We start from the raw sequence: 20,589 nt of genomic DNA on the forward strand, positions 1-20,589 counted from the left end.
AGACAGTCGTTACTTACCACAGATAATATAAATCATTCTGTATATAGTTATAACTATATCAGTTTCCCTGATTCTAAATTTAAAAAAAACAAAAACAAAAAACAAATCAGAAATGTTTTTAATGGCCATTTACAGTTTTAAGGACATTACAAGGAATTTGTCTTGGTACTTGGTGCACAAAACAAACAACAAAAAAAAAATAAAAAAAAAAAAACAAAGAACAACCCAGCAACAATAATAATAATAATAATAATAATAATAATAATAATAATAATAATAATAATAATAATAATAATAATAATAATGATAAATATAAAGGATGAGGGATAAATAAAGGATAGATAGAGAATAAAGGATAAATAGGATAAATATAAATATATATATATATTCAGTATATATACAGTGCAGCAGATAATGTCATCATGGAGGTGGTGATCAGGTGGGGGGGGGGGGGGGGGGGTTCAGTGGGTGACTTGGGGTGTGTTCATGTGGATGGTGGCAGAGGGAAAGAAGCTGTTTTTGTGTCTGGAGGTTCTGGTCCTGATGGACCGAAACCTCCTACCAGAAGGGAGAGATTGAAACAGTTTATGACCGGGGTGGGAGGGGTCGGCCACAATCTTTCCTGCACGCCTCATGATCCTGGAGGCGTACAGGTCCTCGAGGGAGGGCAGATTGCAGCCGATGACTTTCTCTGGAGAGTGGATGATACGCTGCAGTCTGGCCTTGTCCTTGGCCTTAGCTGCAGCGTACCAGATGGTGATGGAGGAGCAGAGGATGGACTGGATGATGGAGCTGTAGAAGTTCACCATCATCTTTGTTGGCAGATTGAACTTCTTCAGCTGCCGCAGGAAGTACATTCTCTGCTGAGCTTTTTAAATAAGGTCCTGAGTGATGATGGTCCCCAGGAAGCAGAAGTACTCCACAGAGCTCACTGTAGAGTCTCCCAGGGTGAGGGGGGTGAGGGGGGCTGGGTTCTTCCTGAAGTCCGCTATCATCTCCACTGTCTTTAAAGCGTTGAGCTCCAGGTTGTTCTGTCTGCACCAGGACACCAGCCGGTCTGTCTCCTACCTGTAGTCAGACTCGTCTCCATCAGAGATGAGACCGATGATGGTGGTGTCATCTGCAAACTTCAGGAGTTTGACCGACTGGTGAGAGGAGGTGCAGCTGTTGGTGTACAGGGAGAAGAGCAGAGGAGAAAGAACACAGCCCTGAGGAGATCCAGTGCTGATGGTCCGGGGAGCAGAGATGGGTTTTCCCAGCTTCACGTGCTGCTTCCTGTCAGACAGGAAGTCTGTGATCCACTTGCAGGTGGAGTCTGGCACGTTCAGCTGGGAAAGCTTGTCCTGAAGGAGAGCTGGAATTATAGTGTTGAAAGCAGAGCTGAAGTCCACAAACAGGATCCTGGCGTAGGAGCCTGGAGAGTCCAGGTGCTGGAGGATGAAGTAGAGAGCCAGGTTTACAGCATCGTCTACAGACCTGTTGGATATATAGGCAAACTGCAGGGGGTCCAGGTGGGGGTCGGTGATGTCCTTGATGTGGGAGAGCATGAGGCATTCAAAGGACTTCATGACCACAGATGTCAGAGCGATGGGTCAGTAGTCATTAAGTCCTGTGATCCTCAGCTTTTTAGGGACAGGAACGATGGTGGAGGCCTTAAAACAGGCTGGTACGGTGCATGTCTCCAGTGAGGTGTTAAAAATGTCTGTGAACACTAGAGACAGCTGATCAGCACAGTGCCTAAAGGTGGAAGGAGAGACAGAGTCCGGTCCACAAGCCTTTCGGGGGTTTTGTCTCCTGAAAAGTTTATTTACATCTCTCTCTTTGATGGAGAAAGGTGTCTGTGTGGGAGGGGGGAGGGGGGGGGGAAGATAGGGGGGAGAGCCTCTGTAAGAAGCTGTGGTGAGACTGTAGCTTTGATGTGGGGGGTGAAGGTGTTGGAGTGAGGCTGGTCAGAGGTGTGGGGGGGGTTGGAGTCAGGTCTGTCCCATTGTCTGTCAAATCTACAATAGAACTCATTCAGACTGTTGGCTAGGCAGAGGTCGTTAGCAGCAGCAGGGGCTCTGGGCTTGTAGTTTGTAATTTGCCTGAGCCCTCTCCAGACAGAAGCCGAGTCATTCGCAGAGAACTGATGTTGTAGCTTCTCTGAGTACAAACGTTTGGCTTTTCTCACCTCCTTTCCAAACGTGTACTTTGACTCTCTGTACCTGGCTCTGTCTCCACTCCTGAAAGCGTCCTCTTTGTCTGCCCTCAGCCCTCTGAGCTTAGCTGTGAACCAGGGTTTGTCATTGTTATAACTCACCCTGGTCTTTGATGGAATACAGCTGTCCTCACAGAAGCTGATGTAGGACGTCACAGTGTCTGTAAACTCATCCAGAGAACTGTTCGCAGACCTGAAAACATCCCAGTCAGTGCAGTCCAAACACTCCTGGAGTTTCTCCACTGCTTCACTTGGTTTAGATTCCTTCACCACAGGTTTACAGAGCTTCAGCCTCTGTCTGTATGAAGGAATCAGGTGGACCATCAAATGGTCCGATAGGCCCAGTGCAGCACGGGAAACGGCGCGATAAGCACTGCTTAGTGTGGTGTAACAGTGATCCAGTGTCTTCTCCTCTCTGGTCGGACATTTAATTAATTGTCTATATTTGGGGAGCTGACGGTGGGATGTACACACCAACCAGGATGAATGAAGCGAGCTCACGGGGAGAATAGAAGGGTTTGCTGTTGATAATAAAGGATTCCAGGTGAGGAGAGCAGTGCTGAAGGATCACTGTCACATCGTTACACTAGTTGCTGTTCACCTAAAAGCAGATTCCTCCACCTTTCCTCTTCCCGGTGAGCTCCGCGTCTCGGTCCGCTCTGTGAAGTTGGAAGCTGGCCAACTGCAGCGCAGAGTCCGGTACCGCTCCACACAGCCACGTTTCCGTGAAGCACAGAACAGAAGATGAGGAGAAGTCTCTGTTTCTACCCAACAGCAGCTGGAGTTCGTCCACTTTGTTACACAGTGAGCGCACGTTAGAGAGGAATATCCCCGGTAACGGTGTGCGTTGGCCACGCTGGCGGAGGCGCACAAGCGCACCAGCTCTTTTTCCTCTCCTCCGGCGCTTCACTGTGTGAGCAAAGGTAAGCGCACCTTTAAGTAAAATGTCCAGTAAATCCACAGAGGAAGCGATGAAAGTGGGAAATAAATCTTTGGGGATTGTTGCCCTGACGTTCAAGAGCTCTTCTCTTGAATAAGAGCAGCCAGTTGCCATCTTGCGATCAGCACTGAGATTTTACAAAAGAAGACATGCACTACCTGATCCTCCATGTAGGGGGCGGTGTAATGCATAGTTGAACTCCATTTAAAAGTAATAATATATAATAATAATAATAATAATATATTATTCTAACAAACTGTACAGTAGTACATTTATACATTAGGAGACATATGTTTAGATGGTAGATAGAACCTTTGGACAAATATGGAGCGGACTTGACAACATTGCTGCCCCTGCCGTGAACATCACTGCATGTTCCTGCAGTGCAGAATGTACTGTACATTATAGCACTTTAAGTGACAGTGAGAGGCAGCCTTAATTCTACTGTTTGAGGAGCAAGTTTAGACAAAGAATAATTACAAGCAGACATGGCTACAGCACATTCCTCAGTGGGTTTCCTATGTGCAAATACAAGGACTTTTAATGTGCTGCAAAGACCCTGACAGGCAAGAAAAAACCCATCCGTACCCTTCCTGGCCATTTTCCTAAATGATCCTGATATGTGGAAATCTGCAAAAGTACTCCTGATAATGTCATCGTTACAGTACACACGTCAGTCAGGCTTTGCGTGAACAAACTGTCAAACAACAATAAAACGTGTCCAAACTTGATGGAGATCGTCGGCCAACATATGATTCTACATCCGCACTTAAAAACCAGCCTTGGTATGACAGTACTGATATGTGATGCAATTTTATTAACATGTTGAGAAAAAGAGGAAAACACCTCTGTACTTGACTGCCATACACAGCATGTGTTTTCTTGGGTTTATGGGGAATTTTTGTGACTAAGATCTTGTGTTTTTCTTACAAAAGATGTTGTTTGTGCAGCTAATTGCATAAATTTTCCATATTCTAACAACAGATGCCAACAATTTGTATCATTCCATTTGTCAATCTGTCAATCTTTGTCAATAAACCACTGCCCTTTGATGTTCTACTGAAATGTCTGATTAATAATGCAAAGTTCTTCATTAAATAAGGAATTTTATGAAGCAGCGATGGCGGCTAGTGGTTAAATTTCATATATAAAATATACAACACGGAGGTATCAGCTTACAGCTGATCGCTAACATCCATAAACAAACAGGCTGTATCTCTTCAGCATGTGGATGTGGTAAAAGAACCATGTGGGTCCAGAATGCAAAGAAGTAGAAGAGCATCAGTCACATGCCGTGACCAACACTGTAAAACACCATTAAAGAAACATAAGCAAGTATTTAATATAGCCTCCATACTCTCCCAACAAGATACTGTAACTCATGACACGGCAGCGCATCCGTTGTTTGTGTTGGAAACAGAAACATGGAGAAAATGACAAAAACAACAACAACAACTCAGAACAATGTCAATACACAAAGTCAATCCTTTCTTTTGTACCATTCACTGTGGAAAATACCAACAATTTTCTGACCTTAGCTTTGCTGAAGGTCTGGTAACTCAGGTGTTGGTCTGACATCTTTTAAAAACTGTCATTTTTCCTCAAAAGAAAGTTTCTTTATTGTCTCTAGCGCTGTCATCCTGCCTGTAGTGTTATCCCACCCACTAGCTAGAGAACATAGCAGCTGTAGCAGCCACTCAATTCCCTAATGCACTGTTAACTTATTGGGTTAGGGTTAGCATTTAGTATAGCACGATTACGTCCAAAGGCAGCGTAGAGAGCTGCCTTTTTACGTAAATGGTTTTCATCTTGGGGAACTGACTGCGCATGCGCAGACACATAAAAACATGCTATGGGAACAGAGGGAGAGCAGCAATGTGTTTTTGGGAGGGGGTGTAGCCTCCTCCTGCCTTACAGCTGAGTGAGACTGTGCAGCCGTACCTGGAAATAGCGCTGTTTAGTCATTTGGTCTATGAAACGCACAAAATGCTGACACTTTCATACTAAGAGGTACTGTAGGAAATTGAAAAATAAATCATTTACAATTATATTATAATTAAAAGAAATAATCAAAATATCAATTTACCTTTGGGTAGGCACTGCCTACCTTGCCTACCCTGAATGCACGTCACTGAAGAGCATAGCCTATCAGATGAGCTGATTGGAGGGGCAGGAACATCACAACAAGATACAAGAGATCGTTCACCGTTCTTACTAATGAGGTCCTCCAGTACACCCAGAAAGTATTCACAGCGCGTTTTTCCACGATTCATTATGTCACAGCCTTATTCCAAATTGTATTATATTATTCTGTTTCCTAAAAAATTTACACAAATTACCCCATAATGACAATGAGAATTAAAAAACAAAAAAAGATTTTCTAGATTTTTGCAAATTCATGAACTAAGAAATCACATTTATGTAAGTATTCACAGCCTTTGCCTTGAAGCTCAAAATTGAGCTCAGGTCTGGTTTTCTTCTGATCATTCTTGAGAGGTTTCTAAAGCTTTAATTGGAGTCCACCAGTGGTAAATGCAGTTGATTGGACATGATTCGGAAAAGCACACACCTGTATAAATATGGTCCCACAGTTGAGTGCATGTCAGAGTGCAAACACCAAGCATGAAGTCAAAGGAATTGTAGTTTTGAGGCAGAAATATGGGGATGGATACAGAAAATGTTCTGCTGCTTCGAAGATCCCAATGCACCCAGTGGCCTATTGGAACATTGAGAAAGTTTGGAACCACCAGGACTGTTCTTAGAGCAGGACGGCTGTCTAAACTGAGTGATCAGGGAGAAGGGCCTTAGTCAGGGAGATGACCAATAACCTGATGGTCACTCTGTCAAAGCTCCAGCATTCCTCTGTGAAGAGAGGAGAACCTTCTAGAAGGACAACCATCTCTGCAGCAATCCACCAAGCAGGCCTGTATGGTAGAGTGGCCAGAAAAAAGCCAATCCTTAATAAAAGGCACATGGCAGTCTAGAGTTTGCCAAAAGGCACACAAAGGACGCTCAGAGCATGAGAAACAAAATGATCTGGTCTGATGAGACAAAGATTGAACTCTTTAGTGTGAATGCCAAGTGTCATGTTTGGAGGAAACAAGGCACTGCTCATCACCAAACCAATACCATCCCTACAGTGATGCATGATGGTGGCAGCATAATGTTATGGGGATGTTTTGTTAGCAGCAGGAACTGGCAAACTACTCAGGGTAGAGGGAAAGATGAATGCACCAAACAACATCATCCTGGATGAAAAGTTGCTCCAGAGCTCTCTGGACCTCAGACTGGGGCAATGACCCGAAGCACACAGCCAAGATGTCAAAGTAGTGGCTTCAGAACCACTCTGTGAATGTCCTGCAGTGGTCCAGTCAGAGTCCAGACTTGAATCCAATTGAACACCTCTAGAGAGATCTGAAAACAGCTGTGCACATACATCACCTATCCAACCATATGGAGCTTGAGAAGTACTGCAAAGAAGACTTTTTCCACATTGTCATTATGGGATATTTTGTGCAGAATTGGAATTAAACTGTATTATAATAAAATGTGGAGAAAATTAAGCACTATGAATACGGATGCACTGTACATGTTCTAAATGTTCTTATTAGAACATTTTTGTTTACTCATTTTTTTTCAAATAAAGACAATATATACTTGTTATGCAAATCAAATATTTTGTTTTAACAAGGAGCCATGGTCTGTTTCACTTCCCCTTTAAATCTGGTCATTATGTGTGTATAATAATCTAAAAATGAGAACGTAGCAGATTAAATCTGCTGTGAGTCAGATGTCATAAAGGCCAATACTGTCATTTGGTCCATGCTGTCATTGGTAGGGTTTTTCCTGATACCGCACGTCTTATTGGCCTGTGGGAGGCCAACCTGGGAGAGGCATTGTCAGCACACAGATGAGTCATGTTGGGAATACCTGCAATGCTTGAAGTAGCTGATAAGCAGAATGACAGCACGTACGCAGAGGCACTTTGGACATGTAACAGAACACTTAATGGTTAGGTTCTGCACATGATTATAGTGCTTTTTCGTGAAGTACATTATGTAAATATATTATTTTTTTATAGGCCACGGTGAGAGAAACTTCCCCAAATGCTCCACATAGTTAGAAAAACACACATTGAACCTCATTTGTTCATTAATCAATGCATCTTCTATAGTTGCTTTATTCTAGAAACGTTTTTGGCTCTAGTACCCCTTTCTCTTATTTCTGAATCCAAGTAGCCCCTTTGCCGATTACAACATTTTTCTTAGAACATTATTTAAAAACAACTATAGGGCATAATGATGGAATGAACGAGTGATAACACACATTTTAAAGAATGTCAGTTTGTAAATAAGTGGAAAGAAACAGTATTAATAATAATAATAATAATAATAATAATAATAATAATAATAATAATAATAATAATAATAACAATAACAATAATAATAATAATAATAATAATAATAATAATAATAATAAATTAACACATTTCAAAAATCTATTTTACTTTTTCAGAAAATTCAGGCAACCCCATTTAAGCTCCAGGCGACCCCACATGTGGTCCTGATTTAGTGACTCCTTTATAGATTTATTTCTATAGTTTTTATCATTTCCGGTCGTCTCATGCCTGGGGTAGGACCAAGACTGACACTTTATTTGTTAATTTTCCACCCTCTCTCAAGTACAGCCTGTAGTTCCATCATGTACCCCTAGGGGTACACGTACCCCCATTTGAGAAACACTGCAAGAAAGTTTTCCAGAGGTCTGCTGGAATAAGTTCATTTTTATTGAAAATATGGCAAAAAGTACCTAGAATCAAATAAATGAAACTAAATATTCCAGTTTGTCAATGCAATAAATTGGGCTGTGTTATTGGAAAGGGAAATATTACCTTTTAAATCATTAGGGCAGGTGATCACACAGACTGAACAGTAAAAAAAGCAACTGTTGGTTTTGTTTGTGTTTAGTCCTTGTGGTCCTCAATTTATAGTTCTTTTTTCAAGATTTGCTAACTCTTGTCTTGACTTTCAGGTTTTCCAGTTTGTTTCTCGGCCTTCCAGTGATGTCAGTGTTTGGGTTGTGAGTGATGACCTCCCTCATGTTTTGCACTCAGCAGTAGCCCATTCCCAATCAAGCCTCGCTCACTATTTAGCGATTGGACACAATAACATTATGTGACCATTGCCCTAATAGCACACATACATCTCACCTACGTCGGCACCATGAATGAAGTTGCATCGGCGAGACATATTATGTTGAGCGTTTGCACATTGTGACATCGGCGTTCATGATCATAAATGTATTTTCAGCAGCATAGCCACAAGAGCCCCAGCACAAAAACAGCTTCATGGAAGTGACATTTTACAGTTCTACAATTTTAGAAGTGGTATCGCCAATTTGGGGGGAAATAACACACAAAATGACGCATTATCTGAGGCCGACATCGGCGAGACGTGAGTGCTATCTGGGTGTCTATGTGGCCCTCTTGGTGTGCTGTGGTGTGTCTCCCCTGCAACCAGTTTTCCCTGCGCCTCCTTTGGTTTTGGATTTTTAAGTTTTGTTAATAAATGGACACTTATTTTACACGTTTCGCCGGCCTGATGCCTCATTCTTCCTCTGCACTTGGGTCCACCTCCACTCCCACTGTTCTTGACAATGTTAGACCAGACTGGTGGCACAGAGCCACATCCCTGGGCCACACATCCACAAGGCTCTCTGTCTAACTTTGAGCAGCCCTGAAAGTTAATGCACTAAAACACTAAGAGCACACAAAAAAATCCACAACACAAAATGATTCCAAAACACAAAAAATTACAACAAAACCACACAAAATGAGACAAAACAGCAACACAAATATACAAAATGATTACAAAAACAAATCAAATTAGAGGAAGATGAAAAATGGTGTCATTCTTATGTGAATTTTACATCAGATTCATCTTGAACTCATCATTTCTGGCACAAGAGATGATGCTCTATGTGATAATTAGCAACAGAACTCTGCAGTACATAGGTTTAAAACTCATTCTATCTCACTAAAGGAATTCTACAGCTGCAATGATTAGTAAAAAAAAAAAACATAATTAATCAACAACTATTTTATGATGGAACATTCGTTGTCACTGAGATAATTAGCACATGAAAATATCACCTGTAGCTTCACTAATTGGCGAAGCCAGTCTCATGTGTGCAAGACAGCAGCTGTTAGCGTTTAAAGGCAGATTTCAAACTGTCAAAAAACACAACTATATAGCATGGATATGTTGATAATTTATATTGGCTGATTTATTGGCTCCATTATTGTAAAAGTGATGTTTTAAAATGTCATTTTTGCGTTGACTCCAATCGACTCATGACGTGGCTGAAACGCCGCTGCATAAAGAATGTGGAGGCTAGTAATGTTACAGCTTTAGAACGTCGTCTTGTTGTGTGTTTGGGTGCCAGAATAGGAGGAATACCATTAGTGGACGGAAATGAAAGTTTTCTAGAATTCCAGCAGACACTCGTGTTCAGAAAAAATGAAGACAATTGTGGTTTTGCCTCCAGGCTAAGCCCCGCCCAACAAAATATGTCAAAGTGTTTAAAAACAATGAAATGGTGTCGTAAGCAAAATTACAAATGAGGTCAAAAATTATTTTTTGAGATACACTTGTGATATTTTCCATATATTATCTACCATAGCTTTACAGAATATCACCGTTTACATTGATCAATCAAAACTCTGTATGGATTATTTGTGTAGGACAGTCTGATGACCCAGATGTAGCAAGGTTGATGTCAATTGAATAATTAAATTGCAGGAGGGGATAGGTTTTACAAGTTTTACAGTTTTTGGAAATAAAAGAATAATGCAATAGGTACTTTAAATGTACAAAAGTTTCTTCAGTATTAGTGCTACATTTCGGTAAAAGTTGTAAAACTTGCAAGTGGCAAAAATACACAAAACAACAGAAATATACAACAAAAACAGACAAAATGACTCTAAAAAGTAACCAAAACCTCTTTGTTCTTTTGTGTATTAATGCTCAGATTGGTCATTATTCTAAATACTGACTTGAATGTTGATAATTGATAATGTGGCCCTTGTATCAATATGCTTGTGGCCCCAACTGCGATAAAAAGTTTCCCATCTCTGGACAAACAAACTGATTTTTTTACTTGTCTTATATTTGTTTTTTTGCTCCCCGTTTTGGATTCTTAACTCCTAAGGCTGAAAACAATCTTAATTTGTCAACGCTAGGTTTCAAGTTGCCATTTATACACTTTTTTTGTTTGTTGTCTGCCACAAGACAACAAAGCGTACACACTGAAGCAGTGCTTTGACTGAGCTAGAAAATAAGAGGAACATCTGCACACCATCTGTTTCCATTGAGGAGCAGTGTGGTTACAAAAGACTGACTCACAGTATTTTTATTATCGTGTCTTTTTAAACTGATCGTAGTGACTAAATCACACAATGTGGGCAGCACAGGAAGTTTGTCACAACAATATTACAACAGAACGGCAAATGTAAAACATTACAAAGGAATATCAGCTGTTACTGCACATTGTGCAAAATAATTAAAGAGGAAGTACTGTTTGAAGCAAGTCTTTCGTCAGTCGCTCACGAATAAGTCAGTCGGTGCAGATGAATGTCTGTCATTGTTGGACGTCTACTGGAATCTAAGTGCAGCAACAGTGTTTTATTCAGGACAAATGTCACATGACCAGAGGAGAAGAAAAGCAGAGTGTAACTCAGTAAATGAATAACCTTCTACCCTGCCTGTGCATAGTTTTAGTAAAGACTTATTTGTGTATGCGTCTGTAGGCCATAAGTGCTGATCAAAGACTTGTTCCTTTTCTAACACCATAGAGCATACATGGGCAACTTTTATCACAGTGAGCTGTAAAAATGTGATTGATCAAACCAAAGGCTACAGAATAGAATAATGTACAAAAAGACTGCACATGCACACACGCACAAACACACATACAGCTGGATTCCACACTTCTCCCACAGCTGTGCATGCACGTCAACCATGCAAGGGTCAAACATCCAAAAACCAATTTGTTTAATCCCCAATAATGATGGAGAAATATTTTTTGGTAAGTGGTGGGAAAAAATTAAAGGGTGACGGTAAGGAAATTTATTACATTTTTTTAACCTCATTTTACATTTTAACATGAAACTCTTATGTTTGAAACCTTTTAACCTTCCATTTCATTCATGCATTATATGCTTCACTGTGAATACCTTCAATTGGTGCTTAAGCACTCTACGTCTGAGGTGTCAAACTCATGTTTGTTCAGGGGCCAAGTTTGAGCTCAAGTGGGCCACACATTTTAACTGGGAAAACAAGTGATTTCAAGATTAATGTGCCCTAGTTTGTACTTTCAAGTATCAATGATAAATAAAGTATGCATGCCACCAACAGTATCCAAGCTATAACGACAGATATCAGTCCTTGCAGGATTGTCACTTAAAATGTGCTTGATTTTGTGACCTTTTTTTTTTTTTTTAATTTAAAGAAATCATATGGAATAATTAATGGAAAACTACATGATTTTGGAAAAAAATTCTTTCTACAATTTGTACAATTTGTGATTAAAAATTACTGCCAGCATAAACTTTGAGCATGGCAAATATTATGGAGTTTTATTGAACTTGTGTTTAGAGATGCTGAGATATCTACATGTGAATTATCTTGTGGGCCAAATTAGATGCTCCACAGGGGTAGATTTGGTCCCCAGGCCTTAAGTTTGACATGTTCCTTAGACATGCTGTTTTAATCAGTTGTTTGAATGAACCTTGCATGCTCATTTTAGCCAGTTTGAAGAAACTAAAAAACTGTAGTTTTGTCGAGTGTGGAGCCATCTTTATGGTAGGACGGGAGCACTGGAGCATAATTAAAAGGTGGTACCTGTGTGTGTGTGTGTGTGTGTGTGTGTGTGTGTGCGTGCGTGCGTGTGTGTGTGTGTGTGAACAGCTGCACATCTCAAACACACAAAGCGTCTTCATGTTGGGTCGTCTCAGCTGAACATGAAGATGTTCTGTTGGAGCGTTCTAATCTTCCTGATGCTCAAACACACTCCTGTGACAGCTTCACCTCTGCGGACCTTGAATGTAGATGCACAGCAACAGCTTGGACCTTCTGCAGCCGACATACACTATGCAGAGGTATTTATCTTTTTGTTGTCCCCAAGAGACAAACAAATAACAATCTGTGGTCGCAGGAAGGAGTTGTGTTATTTCCAGCTGTTTTTTGTCTGGACAGTGGAAAACAAGAGGAATTGTTTTTGTGTGTGTGCCGTTTTTAATTATTAAAAAAAATAAAAGTCTGTGACTAATGTTTTTAATTGTATTTCTGTAAATGATAACATGAGTATACTATCATTAAAATGTTAAAATACAAATTTTGTCTGCTCCAACTTGTTAAAAGAAATACATCTGAATATTCTTTGCAACCTAACTTGTGCATGTATTAACATTTAAAGCTTTGTTGTATAGTTTATATTTATTGTGTTTAAATTATGATGTCAAAAATAAACCAAATAAGAGCACTCAGGCTGTGCAAACCTTCGCCAAGCACCAAATATGACTAAAACATCCTCTTTGCCAGATACTGTATATGCCGTTATCTATGATCCTGAACGTTTGAAAGAAATGTCTCCATTAATAACCATACAGTAGGTTGAAATGTATGGTCAGTCGCAGTTTTTTTTTAGTAAAACAGTGATATAATATGCAATCCAGATTTGATCTGGATACAACTTGGTGAGATAATTGCAAAACCAACCAAACATAACTGAGTCAAATTTCATAAAGATCAATCAATTATTTATTTATTTCATTTTATGAAATTTTGCCAATGATGAGAAAAGAGAGATTTTTCATCCCTTTTTTTATGATGCAGAATCAATATATTGACCCAAATCCTCTCCAAAAGTTAATGAGATCTTCCATTGCATAAGGTCTATCTTTGGTATCTTTAATGTTTTTGATGTAATCCTAACAAACAAACAAAGAAACAAATCAACAAATGCCAGTCAGAGGTAATGACTCTAAAAGCACAAAACAACAACCAAAATGATTCACAAAACGACTTTCCTGTATTAACTCTAGGATTTGTCACTATTCTAGATGCTGATATAAATGTTGGATCAGGCAATCACATTTCTGTGCCCCCTAAAAGTATCTGTGATTGTAAAGGAATACATTCTGTAAAGATTCCTGCAGCTTGGTTTTAATCCCCGCACTAAACCTTGGAGTGTTCTCTCCACTGTAGCTGATGTTGACACCTTAAATTACATGAGTGCAGGGATGTTTGTGCACTGTACTATTATTAAAGGAACGAGAAATGTTTGGAATTTCTATTGTAAATTTGTTTCATGTAAATGCAAGCCTTTGTGCTATCCATGTACAGAAGTAGAGTAGGGTCAATTATCATAATAATTTTGGGCAAATAAAAATAAACTCTAAATACAATATTGTGATGCAAGTTGAAAGTTTGCCATTTCACCATATTTTACAAAACTGGCCCTAATCTGTTTCCATAGCTCTGGGCGGCAGTAGCTCAGTCCGTAGAGACATGGGTTGGAAACTGGAGGGTGGTCGGTTCAAGTCCCAATGCGGACCAAATATGGAAGTTGTTCTGGTAGCTGGAGAGGTGCCAGGGCACTTCTTGAGCACTGTCGAGGTGCCCTTGAGCAAGGCACCGAACCCCAACACTGCTCTGGTGCGCTCCCTTCATTGTAAAAGCAGCCCCACTCTGACATCTCTCCATTAATGCATGTCCACAGGTCCTGTTTGTGCATGTGTGTGATTCGGGCCTATGTGTTTGAGAAGCATGTCCCTAAAAATAACAGAGTGCAATGTTATTTCCCTTCAGGGATTAATAAAGTTATTCATATTAAAAAAAATTCAAATAGCTCCTCAATTGGGACTGAATTCTCCACCTCTTCCAAACTTTACTGTTTTTTTCCATATGAACAGATTAAGTTTTTGCCAATAACTCTTCAAAGTCCTTGAAGAGATTACAACGCCGTGTTCATGAGCTAAAAAATAAATAATATCTTTGTTATTAAACCTAACTTTGAAGTATAGTTTAACCCGTTCACCGATGCATGTAATATTGTAGACGGCCACGATCTGTTGTTTGTTGTCATATGATGAAATGGCCTTTGTCAGCTTCTGTCGATTTGACTTTATCTCAACATTTTGACTTTATTCATGATTTGTCCCAAATTATTTTCACTTCAAAATTGGCCCTTATCCACTTCCATAATCCATGTTCACACATGAAAAACAAGCAAGTGGTTTTCTGTGCTGACAGTAGAGCTCCTTCCTTGTATTCTCACCTGAGGAGGCTAACATGTCTCCTTCAGAGTTACCTCCAACAGTACTATGGCCTCCATCCCAGAGCAGGGAGACAGAAGAGGCACGCAACCGCAGAGCCAAATGAAGAAGTTTCCTGGAAGAGTGAACTCTGTCAGAAGATGGAGAGGATGCAGCGATTCTTTGGTTTACCTCCCAGCGGTGAGCTCAACAATGAGACGCTGGTAGTCATGAAGAGGCCGCGCTGTGGCCTGTCAGATGTGGAGCAGTTTGAAGACACAGTGCGATGGACGAAGAGCACGCTCAGCTACAGGTGAGGAGAGATGGAGAAGATACACATTTTTAGACTCTTGGAAAAGCACCTTTGATTAGTTGAAGCCCTGTAAAATATTGGATTAGATTGAATAAAAACTTACTGTCGGTGTTGTAGTGTTAAATTTTTAAAAAAACCTTTGCCTTCCATCATTAGGATCGCTGGCATGAAACTTCCCAACTCAAAGCTGAAGGTACATAAAGTCTTCAGGGCAGCTTGGAAGATGTGGTCCACTGTTACACCGATAAAGTTTCGTAAGCGCAGCAGAAGGGAAGCCGACATCACCATCTCTTTCCACACCGGGGGTGACTAGTGTTTCTTTACTTCTGCCTTTATTGGCCTATCGGTACTACTAGAAGAAAGATGTTAGCAACAAGATATTACCGGATTAATATACTGTGTCTGATAAAAAAAACAACCTTTAAAGAGTAACTAAACCCCTGCTTTCTCCTGACCTGCCACTAGGAGGAAAATTAAAAAAAAAATCCTTGATTATGGGCGGGGCTCCTGGAGCAGTTAAGACACGCCCAGTCTATACTATAAAATCTCCAATGAACATTCTATGCTATGTTAACTAGCTACTCATTACTCAATAAACCTCTCATTCACACTTTTCTCAATCCAACCAGATTGTAGAGCCCACAGGACAGGTAATAAAAGTGCTTGTTTGTGACGCAAGATAATCCCAAAATGTCACATGATCTTGTTCTCAGCCAATAGCAGAAATCGATTGTAATAGCCAGGTTTCAACCCATAGAGGGCAGTCACTGACATTTTACAACAAAAGATGCCAAATTGAAATACTTTGTCAACATTTTTTTGAGAGTTGAACCAGGATCAATCAACTGTACTACTTCAGAGTATGTTAACAAGACACTAAGGGGTCCGGTGCACGTGTGTGTGGAAATGATCAAGTAAACCTTTTGTCTGCAGACCACAAAGACGGCTCACCTTTTGATGGCAAAGGAGGAATCCTGGCTCATGCTTTCCTACCAGGGGCTGGTATCGGTGGAGATGTGCACTTTGATGCTGAAGAGGACTGGAGTTTGAATTCCACTGGTACTACACTGTTAAAAGCATTTTTTTTTTTTTGCATTTCAGAGTCAATACTTTGCATTTTGATGTTTTTCAAAATATGAAAAATCTGTAGAGTTATGCGTGAGTGAGTTATGAATGAGGTCACAATCAAACAACAACCTGTGGTATTGTCACCTCAGGCTTCAGTCTATTGGCTGTGGCGGTCCATGAGTTTGGACACGCACTCGGTTTGCCCCACTCCTCTGACCCTGGAGCTATCATGTACCCAGCGTACAACTTTGCTCCCAACTTTGAGCTGCAGCTCTCCTTCACTGATGTCAAAGACGTCCAACACCGATATGGTAAGATCAGGATTCAATTGGTTTCAGATTAGTGATTGTTTTACCTAAGAAATCTTTATGTACAACAGTTTGTACAGTATATTTACTTGCTAAATGAAAAAAATCACAAAATATTGGAGTCATAGTGGATGATGTTTGGAAAATACCAGAATTTAATCTTAAAAAATGATATGTATTTTTTTTTAAAGCAATTTTAATTTGCTTTCATGAGAATAATAAAAGTCAATGGAAAAATGACATTTTTAAAGATATTTTTTTTTCCCTTATGAAGCCAATAAATCGTTGGAAAAAAGAAATGATGGTCATTTGTGCATTTTTTTTAAATTTTATCCCAATAACTGAATATTTGACAGCCATTTGAAATCTGCCTTTAAACACTAACAGCTGTCTTGTTTTGCCCAAAACTGCCAGACCCCGACCATTGCTATACCGCAGCTATTATTGTATCTATTATTGCTAGTATAGTTACATTTAGTCATATTTGCTTAGTGTTTTTATTGCAAACGTTAACAAACCCAATTCACAGATTGCAGGTTCTGTCAAAAGAATAGTAACAAAGAACAAATGATAATATAATAATGAATTCATGCCTTTTTGTCAATAAACAATGGATCTTGTTTGCTCCATTCCCTACAGGTGTTAATCCAGACTTTGTGTCCCTCATGTTAAAGAATCCTCCTCCAAGAACGCCTGATAAATGTGATCCAGATTTGTCCTTTGATGCAGTCTCAGAACTACGACAGGAGGTCCTTTTTTTCAAAGACAGGCATGTCATTGTAGACTTAATGGTCATAGTCTTTGTTACACTATTTGAGATCACTTTGAACTTTTTCAGGTTTCTGTGGCGCAAACATCCTCAGTTTGATGAGATCGGCATCACTCTGATCAGCAGTCTGTGGCCCGACTCCGTGCCCTCACACTTGGATGCAGCGTATGAGAACGTGGAGAAGGACATGACTCTGTTTTTCAAAGGTATACATGTTTTAAGTGTGAATAAGCTCCAGGTGGAATCCAGTGGTGTAAAAAGTTGAAGGTGTGTCTGATGATTGCAGGGGATCAGTACTGGGTGCTGAAGCAGTTAACACTTGAAGAAGGCTTTCCAAGAAACATCTCAGATTTTGGCTTCCCCTCCAGAATCAAATCTGTAGATGCAGCTCTTCACTTTAGAGTGGAGCGCTACACTGTGTTCTTCACTGGACACGAGTGTTGGAGGTATTCAGGGTCATGTATCCACATACTACCAGCTTTATTTTGATCATTAGAATCTACCCTTGGTTTCTAAGGAGTTAAACATAGAACCGCTCTGCCCTGTCACTGTGTGGATCATCAGGTACAATGAGCAGATGAAAAAGATGGAGGGATCCCCAATGCTGATCGAAGAACGTTGGCCAGAGATTCCGGCTCCTGTCGATGCAGCTGTCGGCTTTGATGGTACACAGTACACCTTATGATTTCCTAAGCATATGGTTTTATTTTTGAAATTTCTGAATTGAAAACAGCTTGTTTCCTTTACCAGTAAAAGAAACAAACTGCAACAAATCTGGTGTCAAAGGACTTACTGTTCCCTCTTGTCTGGCAAAAGAAATCAAGAAATCACAGTAAAAATGAACTAAAAAAGCTTATATGCATCTGTTTACAGGTCTTCATATCCCACAATGCAATACACAAAAATGGCAACAAACAGAGGTTTAGGGGTATTAAAACGTGTGCAAAGGTCACTCCACGCACTAATAAGGGGTACAAACCCTAGGGAATCACAATGCGTCCACAATCCATTTAGTGCGTTTCCCTCTGATGAATATGTATAAAAGAGGCACAAAAAAATGGGAGGAGCAAATGCAAATAAATTAATGCAGTGGGCGCAATGCAATTCATCAAAGCTGGAACTGTTTGCGGTGATTGTTTTAGCACCGAAAAATAGTACGACCCACAGGCAGGTGCAAACACACACTCAGAGATCAACACTGAATGTTGAAACAAAACACAGCAGAGATGGGAAAAAAAGACTCCAGTTAACCTTTCTAGTATAAAAAAATAATTTGAATAAAACAATTGTCAATATTAACAGCCGCTGAGTGTGTGAGAGAGTAAATGCAGCTGAAGTGCAGTGTGTCTCCGTGAATGTCGCTCTGGACGCAACGCTCCAGGGAGCTCCTGTGTCTTCCTCTACATGTTTTGACCGTCAAACTCTCGTGTCGCGTTGATGGCAGGGGTGTCAATTTACCCAGCGATGGAACAATATTCACATCTGAGAGTGTGTCACACAGCATTGCAGGAACTCAGAAGGAACTGACGGAGCGAAAACAATTATGAGGGAAAATAAAAATAGGGTTTAAAGTTTATTAAACAGCATTTTCATTTGGTTCATTTTGTTTTCTACATTATTGAATGTTTGTGCAGCAGACAGAGAAGTCAATCTGCCTCTGTGCACTCACCTCTCCAGGTTAAATGAGCAAAATGTTCATTTAAACCACGTCTAAACGTTCACATATATGTCCGGCATTGTTAGTGAACTTCCCACAGCAGGTGAAGAAACAGCGCCACTAAAGGATTTTTAACCACCCTTTATTTCCGATCTTAGTGAATCTGCCCCAGAGTGTTTAAGGGTTGAGATGAACATAAACTTTAAAGCAACAATTTCAACCTTTTTCCTCTTTTTGGAGTAAATTGTGTTTGATTCATTGATCTATGAGGTGTGCTGTCCTACACTAATTTTATGGAATAAGTGGCAACAATATTGTACTTAATATTTCTAAAACAGATTATATCTGACTGCTGGTTAGTTTTACATTCTTGCTCACTTTTTCCTTATTTTACAAGCCATCCTCAGCTGTCACTGTCTTTCAGTCCTTTAATTGTTATCTTCAGTTTGCTTTGAATGTTGCCGTTAAGATTTCATGTTTTGTATTTATAATAAAATGAGCTTTTTTATTGCAGCAGAGGCCAAGCTTTAATATATAATAAATATAAAAGAGTATGTTTGTTGACTGAATTGGTTAAAAGCAGTTTTTATGGTGTCCATAATTTTTGGCTGTAAACTAAACACTATTTATTGACTTTCTTACAAATAATTTGTCTCTCTTGCAGGATTTGTGCATTTCTTTAAAAGAAATATTCACTACACATATGATCCTGACTCACAAACTGTGCTGTTCACCAGTCCAGCAAACGAGCTGCTGGAATGCAAGAACACGGAGGACAATGAGACTTAGCCAGACTTTAACCAGAAGAAAGGAGAACCGTGTGTGCGTGTGTGAGTGTGGGTGTGTATGTGTGTAAGTGGGTGCATGTGTGTGCGCAATCGTGTTTGTGAGTATTATCCAAAACAGTGTGTCTAGTAGAAAAAGGAGAACTGATTAATAATTTGTTACCTCATAGTGTAATGCAGTGTTGTAATGTATGTTTTGTTTGTTTGTTTTTGTTTTGTTCTGTTTTAAAGCTTATTTTTGGTCCTATCTCATGATTTATTTAAATAAATGTATATTCATTTATTTCCGACTTTGTGATTTTTGAAATCTTACGAATGTCATTTAACACTCAGCGCACATTACAGAAGCCATGATGGCGCATTCACACCAAACACATCGAAAGCGTCAGGTTTACATTCACAAAATATGGTGGACACGCTTCTAGAGCGCGTCGGAGGTCCCGCGCGTCCTGTGCGGCGCATTTTGACGTGCGTCCGGCATGTCGCTCCTGATTGTTGACCAATCAGGAGCGTTCCCCAACCGTGACGTATCCAAGCGCAGCTCTGGTGAATCCAGAAACGGCGCAAATAAAGCCAAGCCATTCTCTGGATAATGTAGAGCCGACGAACGGGAGTCGGAGGAGGCGTGTTCAGCAAGGAACTCCAAACTTTATTCTCCATCCACCACACTTCTCTATAGCCCTCTAACATCACAGTGCACACACTGAGTCACACCAAAATACATCCGACCAGAAACACCGCCTTCTCAACACAATAATGTTCCCCAGCATATCACAGTCACTGGGTGAATTATGAATGTAACTGATCGCCACAATATCATCTATTGTATTGGATTCAATGAGCACAAGCGTCCAACTATGTGCGTGAAGCACGATTTTGACGCCTGAAACTTGTTTGGTGTGAACGCAGCACACCAAACAAGCAACTGCTAATAGTTAAAGAAACTGTCAAAGGCCTCATGAGTTATTATATTTTTGGGATATGGAACACACTAAATCATATTATAGTTTTAACTTTTTTTTTGTTGTTCATATTGTTCTTATTTCGCACAAAGTAAATAGTTCAATCAATATTTAAGAATGTACTTTTACTTGATAAGGATAAATTCCTGTTTTTTTTTTATTATTATTATTATTTATGGTGGGGGGAGGGGGTAGCTGCACACTAATGCTACAGACAACTTCCAAAACAAAAATGCAGTGAGGGTAAAATAGTCTGCACCTTTTTGTAGACGCCAC

General features: G+C 40.0%; 1 protein-coding gene across 1 annotated transcript; it reads left to right on the forward strand.

The window, feature by feature from the left end:
- The first annotated feature begins 14,612 nt into the window (after nucleotides 1–14,612).
- LOC114475283 (neutrophil collagenase) lies at nucleotides 14,613–19,355 on the forward strand. Its single transcript, XM_028465972.1, has 9 exons — nucleotides 14,613–14,764; nucleotides 14,921–15,069; nucleotides 15,698–15,823; nucleotides 15,982–16,143; nucleotides 16,780–16,909; nucleotides 16,979–17,115; nucleotides 17,196–17,355; nucleotides 17,474–17,581; nucleotides 19,304–19,355. The coding sequence occupies exons 1-9, from the start codon at nucleotides 14,613–14,615 to the stop codon at nucleotides 19,353–19,355; spliced, it is 1,176 nt and encodes a 391-aa protein (XP_028321773.1).
- Nucleotides 19,356–20,589: the final 1,234 nt, after the last annotated feature.

The sequence above is a fragment of the Gouania willdenowi genome, chromosome 14, assembly GCF_900634775.1.
Source record: "Gouania willdenowi chromosome 14, fGouWil2.1, whole genome shotgun sequence".
NCBI lineage: Eukaryota > Metazoa > Chordata > Actinopteri > Blenniiformes > Gobiesocidae > Gouania > Gouania willdenowi.

What these genes read in the sequence shown, in the direction of transcription:
- LOC114475283 (XM_028465972.1), top strand. Translation starts at nt 14,613, where the DNA reads ATGGAGAGGATGCAGCGATTCTTTGGTTTACCTCCCAGCGGTGAGCTC. An exon ending in AGACGTCCAACACCGATATG is followed by an intron (nt 16,144 to 16,779) that starts GTAAGATCAGGA and finishes CATTCCCTACAG; the next exon opens with GTGTTAATCCAGACTTTGTG. An exon ending in GTCCTTTTTTTCAAAGACAG is followed by an intron (nt 16,910 to 16,978) that starts GCATGTCATTGT and finishes GAACTTTTTCAG; the next exon opens with GTTTCTGTGGCGCAAACATC.